Source organism: Rana temporaria, chromosome 12, assembly GCF_905171775.1.
Source record: "Rana temporaria chromosome 12, aRanTem1.1, whole genome shotgun sequence".
NCBI classification, from domain to species: domain Eukaryota; kingdom Metazoa; phylum Chordata; class Amphibia; order Anura; family Ranidae; genus Rana; species Rana temporaria.
The window spans coordinates 2,273,327-2,289,745 of record NC_053500.1 but is presented as its reverse complement, the minus strand read 5'-3'; the positions used below and the strand labels follow the sequence as shown (position 1 = coordinate 2,289,745).

At 49.3% G+C, this 16,419-nt stretch overlaps 1 protein-coding gene and 1 non-coding gene across 2 annotated transcripts in view; both read right to left on the bottom strand.

The window, feature by feature from the left end:
* Positions 1-2,072: 2,072 nt before the first annotated feature.
* Positions 2,073-16,419, bottom strand: part of CACNG1 (calcium voltage-gated channel auxiliary subunit gamma 1) — a 49,551-nt gene continuing 35,204 nt past the window's right edge. The window contains exons 2-4 of the mRNA XM_040329972.1: positions 11,537-11,611; positions 6,244-6,381; positions 2,073-2,947 (exon numbers count right to left, since the gene is read on the bottom strand). Of these exons, the coding sequence (XP_040185906.1) occupies positions 2,721-2,947; positions 6,244-6,381; positions 11,537-11,611 (440 nt within the window). The 3' untranslated portion in view covers positions 2,073-2,720. The remainder of the gene's footprint in view (positions 2,948-6,243; positions 6,382-11,536; positions 11,612-16,419) is intronic.
* On the bottom strand, positions 7,518-7,650 carry LOC120919743. Its single transcript, XR_005744672.1, has one exon. It is a non-coding gene; the product is annotated as a small nucleolar RNA ACA64 (small nucleolar RNA).

The following is a 16,419-nucleotide window of genomic DNA, read 5'->3' as shown; positions in this document are numbered from 1 at the left end:
TCCAACGGCTCCATTTTAAGAGCTCGGGGAGAAAGTGTTTGGCCTCTTCTTGCAAGGAGACACCTCGGCAGAATCTGTCGCCGGAGGATCGGGTTCTCTCGTCTATTTAAAGGGAATGAAATAACATTTTTGCAGCCTAGTCCGTGAGTGCAGGCCTGGATCCGGGGGGGGGGGGGGGGGTCACTGCAGGCGTGAAAGTTTTTCAACAGGAAGTCAGAGAATGCCAGAGAGGAGTCACAGCCGCCATTTTCTGAGAAGATGCCAAACCTCGACCCGGGTCATAAAAAATATTTGGTTTACCATTGTAGATTCAGGCCCGGATTCAGAAAGCAGTTACGACGACGTATCTCCAGATACGCCGTCGTAACTCTGGGTGCGGCCCGTCGCATCTCGGCGTCTGATTCATAGAATCAGATACGCCTCAATGTTGCCTAGATACGAGCGGCGTAAGTCTCCTACGCCGTCGTATCTTAGGGTGCAATATTAACGCTGACCGCTAGGGGCGCTTCCCTAGACTTCCGTGTCGAATATGCAAATTAGGTAGATACGCCGATTCAGAAACGTACGTCCGCCCGGCGCAGTTTTTTACTTTGGGCTTTTTCCGGCATAAAGTTACCCCTGCTATATGAGGGGTATCCTATGTTAAGTATGGACGTCGTTCCCGCGCCGAGTTTCTAAATTTTACGTTGTTTGCGTAAGTCGATTCAGAAAAGAGCTGGACGCAAGTTACGCTCACGTCGAAACCAATGACGTCCTTGCGACGTCATTTGGAGCAATGCACGCTGGGAAAGTTTACGGACGGCGCATGCGCAGTTCGTTCGGCGCTGGGATGCGCCTGATTTAAATTTTACACACCCCCCAGCCGCGGAATTTGAATTCCGCCGGGGGATTTACGATACGCCGCCGCAACTTTAGAGGCAAGTGCTTTCTGAATAAAGCACTTGCCTCAAAAACTTGCGGCGGCGTAACATAAATCAGATAGGTTACGCTGAATCTAAAGATCCGCTGACCGATCTGAATCTGGCCCACTGAAAATCCAAATTTCTAAAAAGCAGTAAGGGCACCACGCCAGCGGTCGTAGATTCCAGAAAAGTTTTTAATTGAATAATTAAATAATAAAAAAAAGAAAGGCAACGCGTTTCGGAGGTTCAGGCCCCTTGAAGCATTGCAAGCACGACTCCCACAGGCAGAAGCATGATGGGGCTTGTAGTTTTGCAACAACTGGGGGGGGGGGCACCAGTTTTGAGACCCCTGCTCTATGGTCACCAGATGTACTACAGTGGAACCTCGGCTTACCAGTAACGCGGTTAACGAGCGTTTTGAATAACGAGCAACCTTTTTTAAAAAAAAAGTTCTGACTCGCTTTGTTGTCTTGCAACACGAGCAGAATTCAAGCTAATAGGGTGTGCAGTACCGCATTTGGCCAGAGGGGCGGAAATGCTCGGAATTACTCGGAAATACTCAATTGCCAAGGGTTTCTGAGATCAGCCAAGCTGTCCCTGAATATTTCCAAGGCTCTCCGGCGCCCCCCCCCCCTTCATCTGGCCAAATGCGGTATTGCATGCCATAGAAGTCAATGCGGAACGAATTAACTTTGTTTCCATTGACTTCTATGGGGGAAACTCGCTTTGGATTACAAGCATTATGCTCGTAATCCGAGGCTCCACTGTATTTGTAATATCCAGTGCTTACCCCGACTTGTTCATTCCCCGACTTAGGGGTACCTGGGGTAGGCGGCACACTTTGGTAGGGGTGGGTCAGCCACACCCCACTGTGAACTTTGACCTCTGGAATTACTGTTTATCAAATGTATCCGAGTACCCCCATCAAAAGGGGGTGAGGGGCGGGGGGGGGGGGGGTCACCCAGAGGAAAAAATAGGATTTTTTGTACTCACCGTAAAAATCCTTTTCTCTGTCGTCCATGGACGGACACGGCCTTCACAAGTCTTGACATTTGGGTTATGTTCCCTGTTCATAGGAGAGGATTAGGCAGATGTCAAGACTTGAGAAGGCTGTGTCTGTCCATGGACGAAAAGAGAAATCCAAATTTCTAAAAAGAAAGCAGTCGTAGATTCCAGAATTTTTTTTAATTGAATGTTTGGTAGAAAAACAAAAAAAGAAAAGAAAGGCAACGCGTTTCGGAGGTTCAGGCCCCTTCATCAGTACTTATATAATATGTAACCTCCAGGATTGTCCAGACTCATTTAGAATATTGATGATCGTTGTATACAGAGAATCATGTAACATCCCCAGCAATAAAAACCTGATGGGGGTTCTAACCCCCCCCCCCACCATACACACTCACTCCATCCAAAAACAGAATTTTGCATGCAGAAAACAAAAGAGGGATCTTCATTCAATAGTTTGTCGTTTTTTTTTAACACCCGGAGCTCCATCTTAAGTCTAGTACCGGGTCCGAACGCTGTCATTGGCTCGTTCCAGGCAGACGAGGGGGGCTGTGGGGTGAGAGACGCCCTGGGGGGGGGGGAGGGGAAAAGTTACAACCAACCAATGAACTCTATGATCCTCCTTGTAGCTCTATACAGTAAGGAACCTTCTCCATCCTGCTGACATGGAGACGGAATTGTACAGATCAGCAGAGCTGCGTCTTTATTGGTCTGAAGGCTTTTTTTGGGGGGGGGGGAGGGGGGCCCTCGGAGACCATCAACATTTTTTTAAATCTGCCGTCTGGAGTGCAACGGTGACATGGATGGGGCCCCTCAGATCTCGGGCTCAGCGTCCATACACGACTCCCATGGGTTCCTGGGCATCCGGGGCAAAGAGATGAGCACCAGGGCGATGCCACACAGGAAGAGCAGACCGAAGGAGGCGCAGGCGCAGCCGAAGGACCAGGAGTAGTAATATTCGATCCACACCGTCTCCTTGCTGTCGATCATCCGGTGCACAGACTGCCTGATGACCTCCGCCGAGATGATCATACACAGACCTGCAAGAGAGAAGGGACACAACGTCAGATTGGTCTGATCTTCAGAATTCGTATCTACAAAGACTCGGCGCTATGGCCGCTATCTATGGGGCCTTTCCCTGACAACCAGATTCCTGACCACCAATGTAAGGGACATTCTTCCCACTGATCACCAATGTAAGGGACATTCTTCTCACTGATCACCAATGTAAGGGACATTCTTCTCACTGATCACCAATGTAAGGGACATTCTTCCCACTGATCACCAATGTAAGGGACATTCTTCTCACTGATCACCAATGTAAGGGACATTCTTCCCACTGATCACCAATGTAAGGGACATTCTTCTCACTGATCACCAATGTAAGGGACATTCTTCTCACTGATCACCAATGTAAGGGACATTCTTCTCACTGATCACCAATGTAAGGAACATTCTTCTCACTGATCACCAATGTAAGGGACATTCTTCTCACTGATCACCAATGTAAGGGACATTCTTCCCACTGATCACCAATGTAAGGAACATTCTTCTCACTGATCACCAATGTAAGGGACATTCTTCTCACTGATCACCAATGTAAGGAACATTCTTCCCACTGATCACCAATGTAAGGGACATTCTTCTCACTGATCACCAATGTAAGGGACATTCTTCTCACTGATCACCAATGTAAGGGACATTCTTCTCACTGATCACCAATGTAAGAGACATTCTTCCCACTGATCACCAATGTAAGGGACATTCTTCTCACTGATCACCAATGTAAGGGACATTCTTCCCACTGATCACCAATGTAAGGAACATTCTTCTCACTGATCACCAATGTAAGGGACATTCTTCCCACTGATCACCAATGTAAGGAACATTCTTCTCACTGATCACCAATGTAAGGAACATTCTTCTCACTGATCACCAATGTAAGGGACATTCTTCCCACTGATCACCAATGTAAGGGACATTCTTCTCACTGATCACCAATGTAAGGGACATTCTTCTCACTGATCACCAATGTAAGGGACATTCTTCTCACTGATCACCAATGTAAGGGACATTCTTCCCACTGATCACCAATGTAAGGGACATTCTTCCCACTGATCACCAATGTAAGGGACATTCTTCTCACTGATCACCAATGTAAGGGACATTCTTCCCACTGATCACCAATGTAAGGAACATTTTTCCCACTGATCACCAATGTAAGGGACATTCTTCCCACTGATCACCAATGTAAGGGACATTCTTCTCACTGATCACCAATGTAAGGGACATTCTTCTCACTGATCACCAATGTAAGGGACATTCTTCTCACTGATCACCAATGTAAGGGACATTCTTCCCACTGATCACCAATGTAAGGGACATTCTTCTCACTGATCACCAATGTAAGGAACATTCTTCCCACTGATCACCAATGTAAGGGACATTCTTCTCACTGATTACCAATATAAGGAACATTCTTCCCACTGATCACCAATGTAAGGGACATTCTTCTCACTGATCACCAATGTAAGGAACATTCTTCTCACTGATCACCAATGTAAGGAACATTTTTCCCACTGATCACCAATGTAAGGGACATTCTTCCCACTGATCACCAATGTAAGGGACATTCTTCCCACTGATCACCAATGTAAGGGACATTCTTCCCACTGATCACCAATGTAAGGGACATTCTTCTCACTGATCACCAATGTAAGGGACATTCTTCTCACTGATCACCAATGTAAGGGACATTCTTCTCACTGATCACCAATGTAAGGGACATTCTTCTCACTGATCACCAATGTAAGGGACATTCTTCTCACTGATCACCAATGTAAGAGACATTCTTCCCACTGATCACCAATGTAAGGGACATTCTTCCCACTGATCACCAATGTAAGGAACATTCTTCTCACTGATCACCAATGTAAGGAACATTCTTCTCACTGATCACCAATGTAAGGGACATTCTTCTCACTGATCACCAATGTAAGGGACATTCTTCTCACTGATCACCAATGTAAGGAACATTCTTCCCACTGATCACCAATGTAAGGGACATTCTTCTCACTGATCACCAATGTAAGGGACATTCTTCCCACTGATCACCAATGTAAGGGACATTCTTCCCACTGATCACCAATGTAAGGAACATTCTTCTCACTGATCACCAATGTAAGGGACATTCTTCCCACTGATCACCAATGTAAGGGACATTCTTCTCACTGATCACCAATGTAAGGGACATTCTTCTCACTGATCACCAATGTAAGGGACATTCTTCTCACTGATCACCAATGTAAGGGACATTCTTCTCACTGATCACCAATGTAAGGGACATTCTTCTCACTGATCACCAATGTAAGGGACATTCTTCCCACTGATCACCAATGTAAGGAACATTCTTCCCACTGATCACCAATGTAAGGGACATTCTTCTCACTGATCACCAATGTAAGGGACATTCTTCCCACTGATCACCAATGTAAGGGACATTCTTCCCACTGATCACCAATGTAAGGGACATTCTTCCCACTGATCACCAATGTAAGGAACATTCTTCCCACTGATCACCAATGTAAGGGACATTCTTCCCACTGATCACCAATGTAAGGGACATTCTTCCCACTGATCACCAATGTAAGGGACATTCTTCTCACTGATCACCAATGTAAGGGACATTCTTCCCACTGATCACCAATGTAAGGGACATTCTTCCCACTGATCACCAATGTAAGGGACATTCTTCCCACTGATCACCAATGTAAGGAACATTCTTCCCACTGATCACCAATGTAAGGGACATTCTTCTCACTGATCACCAATGTAAGGGACATTCTTCCCACGGATCACCAATGTAAGGGACATTCTTCCCACTGATCACCAATGTAAGGAACATTCTTCCCACTGATCACCAATGTAAGGGATATTCTTCTCACTGATCACCAATGTAAGGGACATTCTTCCCACTGATCACCAATGTAAGGGATATTCTTCTCACTGATCACCAATGTAAGGGACATTCTTCTCACTGATCACCAATGTAAGGAACATTCTTCCCACTGATCACCAATGTAAGGGACATTCTTCTCACTGATCACCAATGTAAGGGACATTCTTCTCACTGATCACCAATGTAAGGGATATTCTTCTCACTGATCACCAATGTAAGGGACATTCTTCTCACTGATCACCAATGTAAGGGACATTCTTCTCACTGATCACCAATGAATTGGCTTTAGCAGGTATCCCAATGTTTTCATTGGCTCCCCTGGGATGGGAAGTTTGGGAACGGATGTAATGGATACAATGGATAGAAAGTTGCACTGACCTGCGAAGACGTAGAAAAGGCCGGCCGGTTTGAGGAGGTAGTCCAGCTTCTCCCGGAAGGACAGAAGGGTGCAGAAGGTGCCCATGGTCATGAAGCCGACCCCGATGATGGCGATGGCTGCAGCCGAGATGCTGTACTCTGCAGAGACAGGAATGAGTGTAAGAAGGGAAAGACGATCACTGACGTCATACGTCCAGCCCCTCCCCCCCCTACAGTTAGAAACACATATGAGGTCACACTTAACCCCTACAACTCCCCCTAGTGGTTAACTCCTAAACTGCAATTGTCATTTTCACAGTAATCAGTGCATTTTTATTAAAGGTCGACCGATATGGGTGTTTCTCAGTGCCGATGCCGATATTTAGAAATCAGGGCGGCCGGTGGCTGATATATGATGCCGATTTTTGCTGCCGATTTTTGCTGCCGATATTTTAGGCCGATTTATTTTCTTTTTTTTGGCACTTACAGGTGGCACTGGCAAGTGGCACTGATTGGCAGGTGGCACTAATTGGCACTGAAAGGTTGCACTAATTGGCACTGGTAGATGGCACTGATTGGCAGGTGGCACTGGCAGGCACTAACAGGTGGCACTGGCAAGTGGTACTGGGTGGCACTTATTGGCACTGGCAGGTGGCAATGGATGGCACTGGCAGTTGACACTGGATGGCACTAGTTAGCATTGGCAGATGGCACTGGTTGGCACATGGCACTGGCAGGTGGCACTAACAGGTGGCACTGGTTGGCACTGATTGGCAGGTGGCACTAACTGGCACTGGATGGCAATAGTTAGCACTGGCAGATGGCACTGGTTGGCATTGGCAGGTGGCGCTGGATGGCTTTAGTTCGCACTGGATGGTGGCACTGGCGCAAAAACTAAAAACCGCAGAGGTGATCAAATACCACCAAAAGAAATCTCTATTTGTGGGTAAAAAAGGACGCCAATTTTGTTTGGGAGCCACGTCGCACGACCGCGCAATTGTCAGTTAAAGCACAGCTCTCCCCGTTCTTCAGCCCCGGGGACCGATCGCGGGACTCCAGCGGCGATCGGGCCCGCGACCCACGGCTGGGCACTTAAAGAGGACGCACAGGTACGTGCTTGTGCCCAGCCGTGCCATTCTGCCGACGTATATCTGCAGGAGGCGGTCCTTAAGTGGTTAATCCTGTTCCATAGCCAAAACGGAAACGGTGTGAATAAATGGCTGGTTGTCACCAAACTGGTGTCCCAATTTGAAGATTTCCCCTTTCATTTGGGAATATGGCAAAGGCATGGGGCAGAGTGTTGGGGTACGGGTCTCATTACACACACACACAAGGTTATGGGTAATAAGCTTTGATACCCCAATGTTTGTATAGGCACATTGATCTTACCAATGGCTACAGAACAGACCAGTGGCAATTTCCCTCTGTGCCGCAAAAAAAATAAAAAAGGGAATTTCTTAACTGGTTGCTGACCAGCCACCGTCATTTTACGGCGGCAGGTGGGCTCCCCTGCGCGAGAGCACGTAGTATAACGTCGGCTCTCGTGCAGGCCACTACCCCCGCGCGTCCCCAGCGGGCGCGATCGCCGCCGGGCACACGCGATCGCTCGTTACAGAGCGGGGAACGGGAGCTGTGTGTGTAAAGACACAGCTCCCGGACCTGTCAGGGGGGGAAACGTTGATCCTCTGTTCATACAATGTATGAACAGCGATCTGTCATTTCCCCTAGTGAGGCCACCCCCCCCTACAGTTAGAACACACCCAGGGAACATGATTAACCCCTTCCCCGCCCCCTAGTGTTAACCCCTTCACTGCCAGTGGCATTTTTATAGTAATCCAATGCATTTTTATAGCACTGATCGCTATAAAAATGCCAATGGTCCCAAAATTGTGTCAAAAATGTCCGAAGTGTCCGCCATAATGTCGCAGTACCAATTAAAAAAATCGCTGATCGCCGCCATTACTAGTAAAAAAAAAAAAAAAAATTATAAAAATGCCATAAAAATATCCCCTATTTTGTAAACGCTATAACTTTTGCGAATCAATAAACGCTTATTGCGATTTTTTTTTTTAACGAAAAATATGTAGGAGAATACGTATCGGCCTAAACTGAGGAAAAAAAAGGTTTTTTTTATATATTTTTGGGGGATATTTATTATAGCAAAAAGTAAAAAATATTCATTTTTTTCAAAATTGTCGCTCTATTTTTGTTTATAGCGCAAAAACTAAAAACCGCAGAGGTGATCAAATACCACCAAAACAAAGCTCTATTTGTGGGGGAAAAAGGACGCCAATTTTGTTTGGGAGCCACGTCGCACGACCGCGCAATTGTCGGTTAAAGCGACGCAGTGCCGAATTCGCAAAAAGTGCTCTGGTCTTTGACCAGCAATATGGTGGCTAAATTCTATTCTGCTACATTTCTTTGGGGGGGGGGGGATCCCAATAAGTGCATGTTGATTGGTTTGTGTGAAAGTTATAGCGTCTACAAACTATGGGATATATAGTAGAATTGTTATTATTTTTCATACTAGTAATGGCGGTGATCGGTGACTTATAGTGGACGAGCAATTTGACACTAAATGACGTTGGGGGGGGCGAGTGGTTTAGTTGTCTTGTTATTTCTTACTGCCGCCAGTAGATGTCACTGGTATCCAGGGCTTTTTTTCTGGGGGAACGTCGGGGAACGCAGTTCCGGCACCTTCAGCAATGAATGTATGTAATAGAAAGGAGTGCTGGGGGTGTGCTGGAGGGTCTATTGATGCTGGCGGGAATCAATTTTTGTATGTTGTTGGGTAGGTTTGTTGTTGCTGAAGGGGGGCGTGCTATGTTGCTGGGGGGGGGGTCAATTGTTACTGGGAGGGGTCTACTGTTGAGGGAGAGGTCTATTGTTGCTGGCTCCTGGAGGGTCTATTGATGCCAGCTGCTGGGGGTCTATTGTTGCCGGGGGTGGTATTTTGTTGCAGGGGGTCCATTGTTGCTGGGGGGGGGGTCTATTGTCGTGTGGTTGATCTATTGTTGCTGGGGTGAGGTCTCTATTTTACTGTCTTTCTTGTTATTGACAAATTCCGTGCAAATCACTTGGTAGCACAAGATGATACTTGGTTCTGTATTCTCTAAAAGGGTTGGTACTGGGAGGTGGGTAGGGGGTAGAACCAATGGACAATGCTCAGGGGTGGGTAGGGAGCGGAAACGAAGGGTAACCCAGAAGGGGGGAGTTCCTGCACCTATTCTCTGAGGAAAAAAAAGCCCTGCTGGTATCACTGGTCATAGTGTGAGATCTCACAAACAAAACTGAGTTCTGAATATTTATATTTTCTCTAGCCAATTAGGTAGGAGGTTTTTGCCACTGGTGCATGCTGGGGGGAGGACATAAATATTTGGGACAGGCCATGTGCTCGCTCTCTTCCTCCGGGATGATGCCTAGGGAGAGGTGCTGTAGGATGGAGCTCTGCTGTTAGGCCCAATGTGTTGCGGCCTGGAAGTGGTATATCGGGGTTATGACTGAAGCTTTTAGCCAAAACCCTGGTATTTTTCTTTTTAGCTGTCGATTCTGTTAATCATAAAAGCGATCCGAGCAGCCGATTAGCTGCTGGATCGCTTTTAGAAGCAACGGAAGGGGACGGCTCTTCCCGTTGCTTGCCTGGGAAATGATCCGAAGGTTCGCGCAGCTGAGCCGTAGAGGTGAACAGAGACGTCGCTACCGGTCTAGGGCAGAAGTAAATCAAACTTCCTTTTTATTTTTTATTTTTTTGCTTTCAATGGTAGAGGAGAGATTTGGGGTCCATAAGGAGGACCTGTCATTCTTATTTAAATGTATAGGGATATTTTACATTCCTTGTAATAGGAATAAAAATGATTAAAAAAAAAAAATAATAATAAAAGGGACAGTTTTTAAAAATAAATAAATAAGAAAAATAAAAAGTGCCCCCCATCCCTCTGTGCACATGTGCAGAAACGAAAACCAATACGTAAGGGACACACGCATGTGTAAAGGTGTGTAACACCACACATGTGATGTATCACCGCGATCGTTAGAGCGAGAGCAAAAATTCTAGCACTAGACCTCCTCTGTAACTCAAAACATGTATAGCTAGATTCAGGTACATTTGCTCAACTTTGCGGCGGCGTAGCTTAAGGAATTTAAGCTACGCCGCTGTAAGTTAGCGAGGCAAGTACATGATTCACAATGTACTTGCCTGCTATGTTACGGCGGCGTAGCCTAAATCGGCGGGCGTAAGGGCGCCTAATTCAAATGTGTTTGAGGGGGGCGTGTTGTATGTCAATGAGGCTTGACCTCACGTTTTTTGCGAACTGCGCATGCGCCGGGCGCCTACATTTCCCAGTGTGCATTGCGGCCAAGTACGCCGCACGGGCCTATTGATTTGGACGTGGACGTAAACTACGTAAATCCCTATTCACGGACGACTTACGCAAACGACGTAAAAAATTCGAATTTCGACGCGGGAACGGCGGCCATACTTGACATTACTATTTCAACTAGGGCCTAGCTCTAACTTTAGGCGGCCTATCTCTTACGTAAACGGCGTAAAAGTACTGCGTCGGCCGGGTGTACGTTCGTGAATCGGCGTATCTACTCATTTACATATTCTACGCCGACCGCAATGGAAGCGCCACCTAGCGGCCATCCGAAATATTGCAATCTAAGATAGGACGGCGCAAGCCGTCGTATCTTAGATATGTTTAAGCGTATCTCTGTTTGAGAATACGCTTAAACATAGGTCGGCGCAGATTCTGAGTTAGGTCGGCTTATCTACTGATACGCCGACCTAACTCTTACTGAATCTACCTAGTAATCTGTAAAAAAATGTTTGAATGGTTGCCTATGGGGATTTCTAAGTATGGTAGTTTGTCACCATAACAATGGGTGTGCCCAATTTTAAAGCGTGACATGTTTGGTATCTATTTACTCGGTGTAACATCATCTTTCATAATTTACCAAAAAATTAGGTTGTATGTTTTTTTTTTATATTTTTTTCCCCTCAAAAACTGCATTTGAAAAAAAACGCTCCAGAAATACCGTGTGACATAAAAAATTGCAATGATCGCAATTTTTTTCTCTAGGGTCTGTGCTAAAAAAAAAATTATGTGTGTGTGTGTGTGTGTGTGTATGTGTATGTATATATAAATATATATACATACACATACATAAAAATAAAAAAATAAAAATAAAAATATATATATAAAAAATATGTTTGGGGGTTCTGAGGGGCTTGGGTGTGAGGGGGACCCCAATGTTCAGTAATGTGTCCACCACAAATCTATGTGATTTAGAGGCTCGGCATACGTCTACCTACCTTTCTGAGTGGTGACCTGTAATATCTCCGAGGTTTCTCCAGAGGTGAAATGCTTGAAGTAAGAGCAGTTTGTCTCTGAAAGAGAGCAGAATGACACAACTCATATTAATGTTATTACAGCTCATTTACATATCTCTGACATATACCACAGTGCTGTACAGAGAATACATTATTCTCTACAGTAGTTTTTCTAATGGATTGGACTACACGGACCAGCCTTCCCTCCCCACCTCCATCAATGAGCCTTCCCTCCCCACCTCCATCAATGAGCCTTCCCTCCCCACCTCCATCACTGAGCCTTCCCTCCCCACCTCCATCAACGAGCCTTCCCTCCCCACCTCCATCAACGAGCCTTCCCTCCCCACCTCCATCAATGAGCCTTCCCTCCCCACCTCCATCAATGAGCCTTCCCTCCCCACCTCCATCACTGAGCCTTCCCTCCCCACCTCCATCAACGAGCCTTCCCTCCCCACCTCCATCAATGATCCTTCCCTCCCCACCTCCATCAATGAGCCTTCCCTCCCCACCTCCATCACTGAGCCTTCCCTCCCCACCTCCATCAACGAGCCTTCCCTCCCCACCTCCATCAACGAGCCTTCCCTCCCCACCTCCATCAATGAGCCTTCCCTCCCCACCTCCATCAATGAGCCTTCCCTCCCCACCTCCATCAATGAGCCTTCCCTCCCCACCTCCATCACTGAGCCTTCCCTCCCCACCTCCATCAACGAGCCTTCCCTCCCCACCTCCATCAATGAGCCTTCCCTCCCCACCTCCATCAATGATCCTTCCCTCCCCACCTCCATCAATGAGCCTTCCCTCCCCACCTCCATCAATGATCCTTCCCTCCCCACCTCCATCAAAGAGCCTTCCCTCCCCACCTCCATCAATGAACCTTCCCTCCCCACCTCCATCAAAAAGCCTTCCCTCCCCACCTCCATCAATGAACCTTCCCTCCCCACCTCCATCAATGAACCTTCCCTCCCCACCTCCATCAATGATCCTTCCCTCCCCACCTCCATCAATGATCCTTCCCCCACCTCCATCAATGATCCTTCCCTCCCCACCTCCATCAAAAAGCCTTCCCTCCCCACCTCCATCAATGAACCTTCCCTCCCCACCTCCATCAAAAAGCCTTCCCTCCCCACCTCCATCAATGAGCCTTCCCTCCCCACCTCCATCAATGATCCTTCCCTCCCCACCTCCATCAATGATCCTTCCCTTCCCTCCCCACCTCCATCAATGAGCCTTCCCTCCCCACCTCCATCAAAAAGCCTTCCCTCCCCACCTCCATCAATGAACCTTCCCTCCCCACCTCCATCAAAAAGCCTTCCCTCCCCACCTCCATCAATGATCCTTCCCTCCCCACCTCCATCAATGAGCCTTCCCTCCCCACCTCCATCAATGAGCCTTCCCTCCCCACCCCCATCAACGAGCCTTCCCTCCCCACCTCCATCAATGAACCTTCCCTCCCCACCTCCATCAATGAACCTTCCCTCCCCACCCCCATCAACGAGCCTTCCCTCCCCACCTCCATCAATGAGCCTTCCCTCCCCACCTCCATCAAAAAGCCTTCCCTCCCCACCTCCATCAATGAACCTTCCCTCCCCACCTCCATCAATGAACCATCCCTCCCCACCTCCATCAATGATCCTTCCCTCCCCACCTCCATCAAAAAGCCTTCCCTCCCCACCTCCATCAATGAGCCTTCCCTCCCCACCTCCATCAATGATCCTTCCCTCCCCACCTCCATCAATGAGCCTTCCCTCCCCACCTCCATCAATGAGCCTTCCCTCCCCACCTCCATCAAAAAGCCTTCCCTCCCCACCTCCATCAATGAACCTTCCCTCCCCACCTCCATCAAAAAGCCTTCCCTCCCCACCTCCATCAATGAACCTTCCCTCCCCACCTCCATCAATGAACCTTCCCTCCCCACCTCCATCAATGATCCCTCCCTCTCCACCTCCATCAATGAGCCTTCCCTCCCCACCTCCATCAATGAACCTTCCCTCCCCACCTCCATCAATGATCCCTCCCTCTCCACCTCCATCAATGAGCCTTCCCTCCCCACCTCCATCAATGATCCCTCCCTCTCCACCTCCATCAATGATCCTTCCCCTCCCCCACTCCATCAATGATCCTTCCCTCCCCACCTCCATCAATGATCCTTCCCTCCCCACCTCCATCAATGAGCCTTCCCTCCCCACCTCCATCAATGAGCCTTCCCTCCCCACCTCCATCAATGATCCTTCCCTCCCCACCTCCATCAATGATCCTTCCCTTCCCTCCCCACCTCCATCAATGAGCCTTCCCTCCCCACCTCCATCAATGAGCCTTCCCTCCCCACCTCCATCAATGAGCCTTCCCTCCCCACCCCCATCAACGAGCCTTCCCTCCCCACCTCCATCAACGAGCCTTCCCTCCCCACCTCCATCAATGATCCTTCCCTCCCCACCTCCATCAAAAAGCCTTCCCTCCCCACCTCCATCAATGAACCTTCCCTCCCCACCTCCATCAAAAAGCCTTCCCTCCCCACCTCCATCAATGAACCTTCCCTCCCCACCTCCATCAATGAACCTTCCCTCCCCACCTCCATCAATGAGCCTTCCCTCCCCACCTCCATCAATGAGCCTTCCCTCCCCACCTCCATCAATGAGCCTTCCCTCCCCACCCCCATCAACGAGCCTTCCCTCCCCACCTCCATCAATGAGCCTTCCCTCCCCACCTCCATCAATGATCCTTCCCTCCCCACCTCCATCAAAAAGCCTTCCCTCCCCACCTCCATCAATGAGCCTTCCCTCCCCACCTCCATCAATGAGCCTTCCCTCCCCACCTCCATCAATGAACCTTCCCTCCCCACCTCCATCAATGAACCTTCCCTCCCCACCTCCATCAATGATCCTTCCCTCCCCACCTCCATCAAAAAGCCTTCCCTCCCCACCTCCATCAATGAGCCTTCCCTCCCCACCTCCATCAATGATCCTTCCCTCCCCACCTCCATCAATGAGCCTTCCCTCCCCACCTCCATCAATGAGCCTTCCCTCCCCACCTCCATCAAACAGCCTTCCCTCCCCACCTCCATCAATGAACCTTCCCTCCCCACCTCCATCAAAAAGCCTTCCCTCCCCACCTCCATCAATGAACCTTCCCTCCCCACCTCCATCAATGAACCTTCCCTCCCCACCTCCATCAATGATCCCTCCCTCTCCACCTCCATCAATGAGCCTTCCCTCCCCACCTCCATCAATGAACCTTCCCTCCCCACCTCCATCAATGATCCCTCCCTCTCCACCTCCATCAATGAGCCTTCCCTCCCCACCTCCATCAATGATCCCTCCCTCTCCACCTCCACCAATGATCCTTCCCCTCCCCCACTCCATCAATGATCCTTCCCTCCCCACCTCCATCAATGATCCTTCCCTCCCCACCTCCATCAATGAGCCTTCCCTCCCCACCTCCATCAATGAGCCTTCCCTCCCCACCTCCATCAATGATCCTTCCCTCCCCACCTCCATCAATGATCCTTCCCTTCCCTCCCCACCTCCATCAATGAGCCTTCCCTCCCCACCTCCATCAATGAGCCTTCCCTCCCCACCTCCATCAATGAGCCTTCCCTCCCCACCCCCATCAACGAGCCTTCCCTCCCCACCTCCATCAACGAGCCTTCCCTCCCCACCTCCATCAATGATCCTTCCCTCCCCACCTCCATCAAAAAGCCTTCCCTCCCCACCTCCATCAATGAACCTTCCCTCCCCACCTCCATCAAAAAGCCTTCCCTCCCCACCTCCATCAATGAACCTTCCCTCCCCACCTCCATCAATGAACCTTCCCTCCCCACCTCCATCAATGAGCCTTCCCTCCCCACCTCCATCAATGAGCCTTCCCTCCCCACCTCCATCAATGAGCCTTCCCTCCCCACCCCCATCAACGAGCCTTCCCTCCCCACCTCCATCAATGAGCCTTCCCTCCCCACCTCCATCAATGATCCTTCCCTCCCCACCTCCATCAAAAAGCCTTCCCTCCCCACCTCCATCAATGAACCTTCCCTCCCCACCTCCATCAAAAAGCCTTCCCTCCCCACCTCCATCAATGAACCTTCCCTCCCCACCTCCATCAATGAACCTTCCCTCCCCACCTCCATCAATGATCCTTCCCTCCCCACCTCCATCAAAAAGCCTTCCCTCCCCACCTCCATCAATGAGCCTTCCCTCCCCACCTCCATCAATGAGCCTTCCCTCCCCACCTCCATCAATGATCCTTCCCTCCCCACCTCCATCAAAAAGCCTTCCCTCCCCACCTCCATCAATGAACCTTCCCTCCCCACCTCCATCAAAATACCTTCCCTCCCCACCTCCATCAATGAACCTTCCCTCCCCACCTCCATCAATGAACCTTCCCTCCCCACCTCCATCAATGATCCCTCCCTCTCCACCTCCATCAATGAGCCTTCCCTCCCCACCTCCATCAATGAACCTTCCCTCCCCACCTCCATCAATGATCCCTCCCTCTCCACCTCCATCAATGAGCCTTCCCTCCCCACCTCCATCAATGATCCCTCCCTCTCCACCTCCATCAATGATCCTTCCCTCCCCACCCCCATCAATGATCCTTCCCCTCCCCCACTCCATCAATGATCCTTCCCTCCCCACCTCCATCAATGATCCTTCCCTCCCCACCTCCATCAATGAGCCTTCCCTCCCCACCTCCATCAATGAGCCTTCCCTCCCCACCTCCATCAATGATCCTTCCCTCCCCACCTCCATCAATGATCCTTCCCTTCCCTCCCCACCTCCATCAATGAGCCTTCCCTCCCCACCTCCATCAATGAGCCTTCCCTCCCCCACCTCCATCAATGAGCCTTCCCTCCCCCACCTCCATCAATGAGC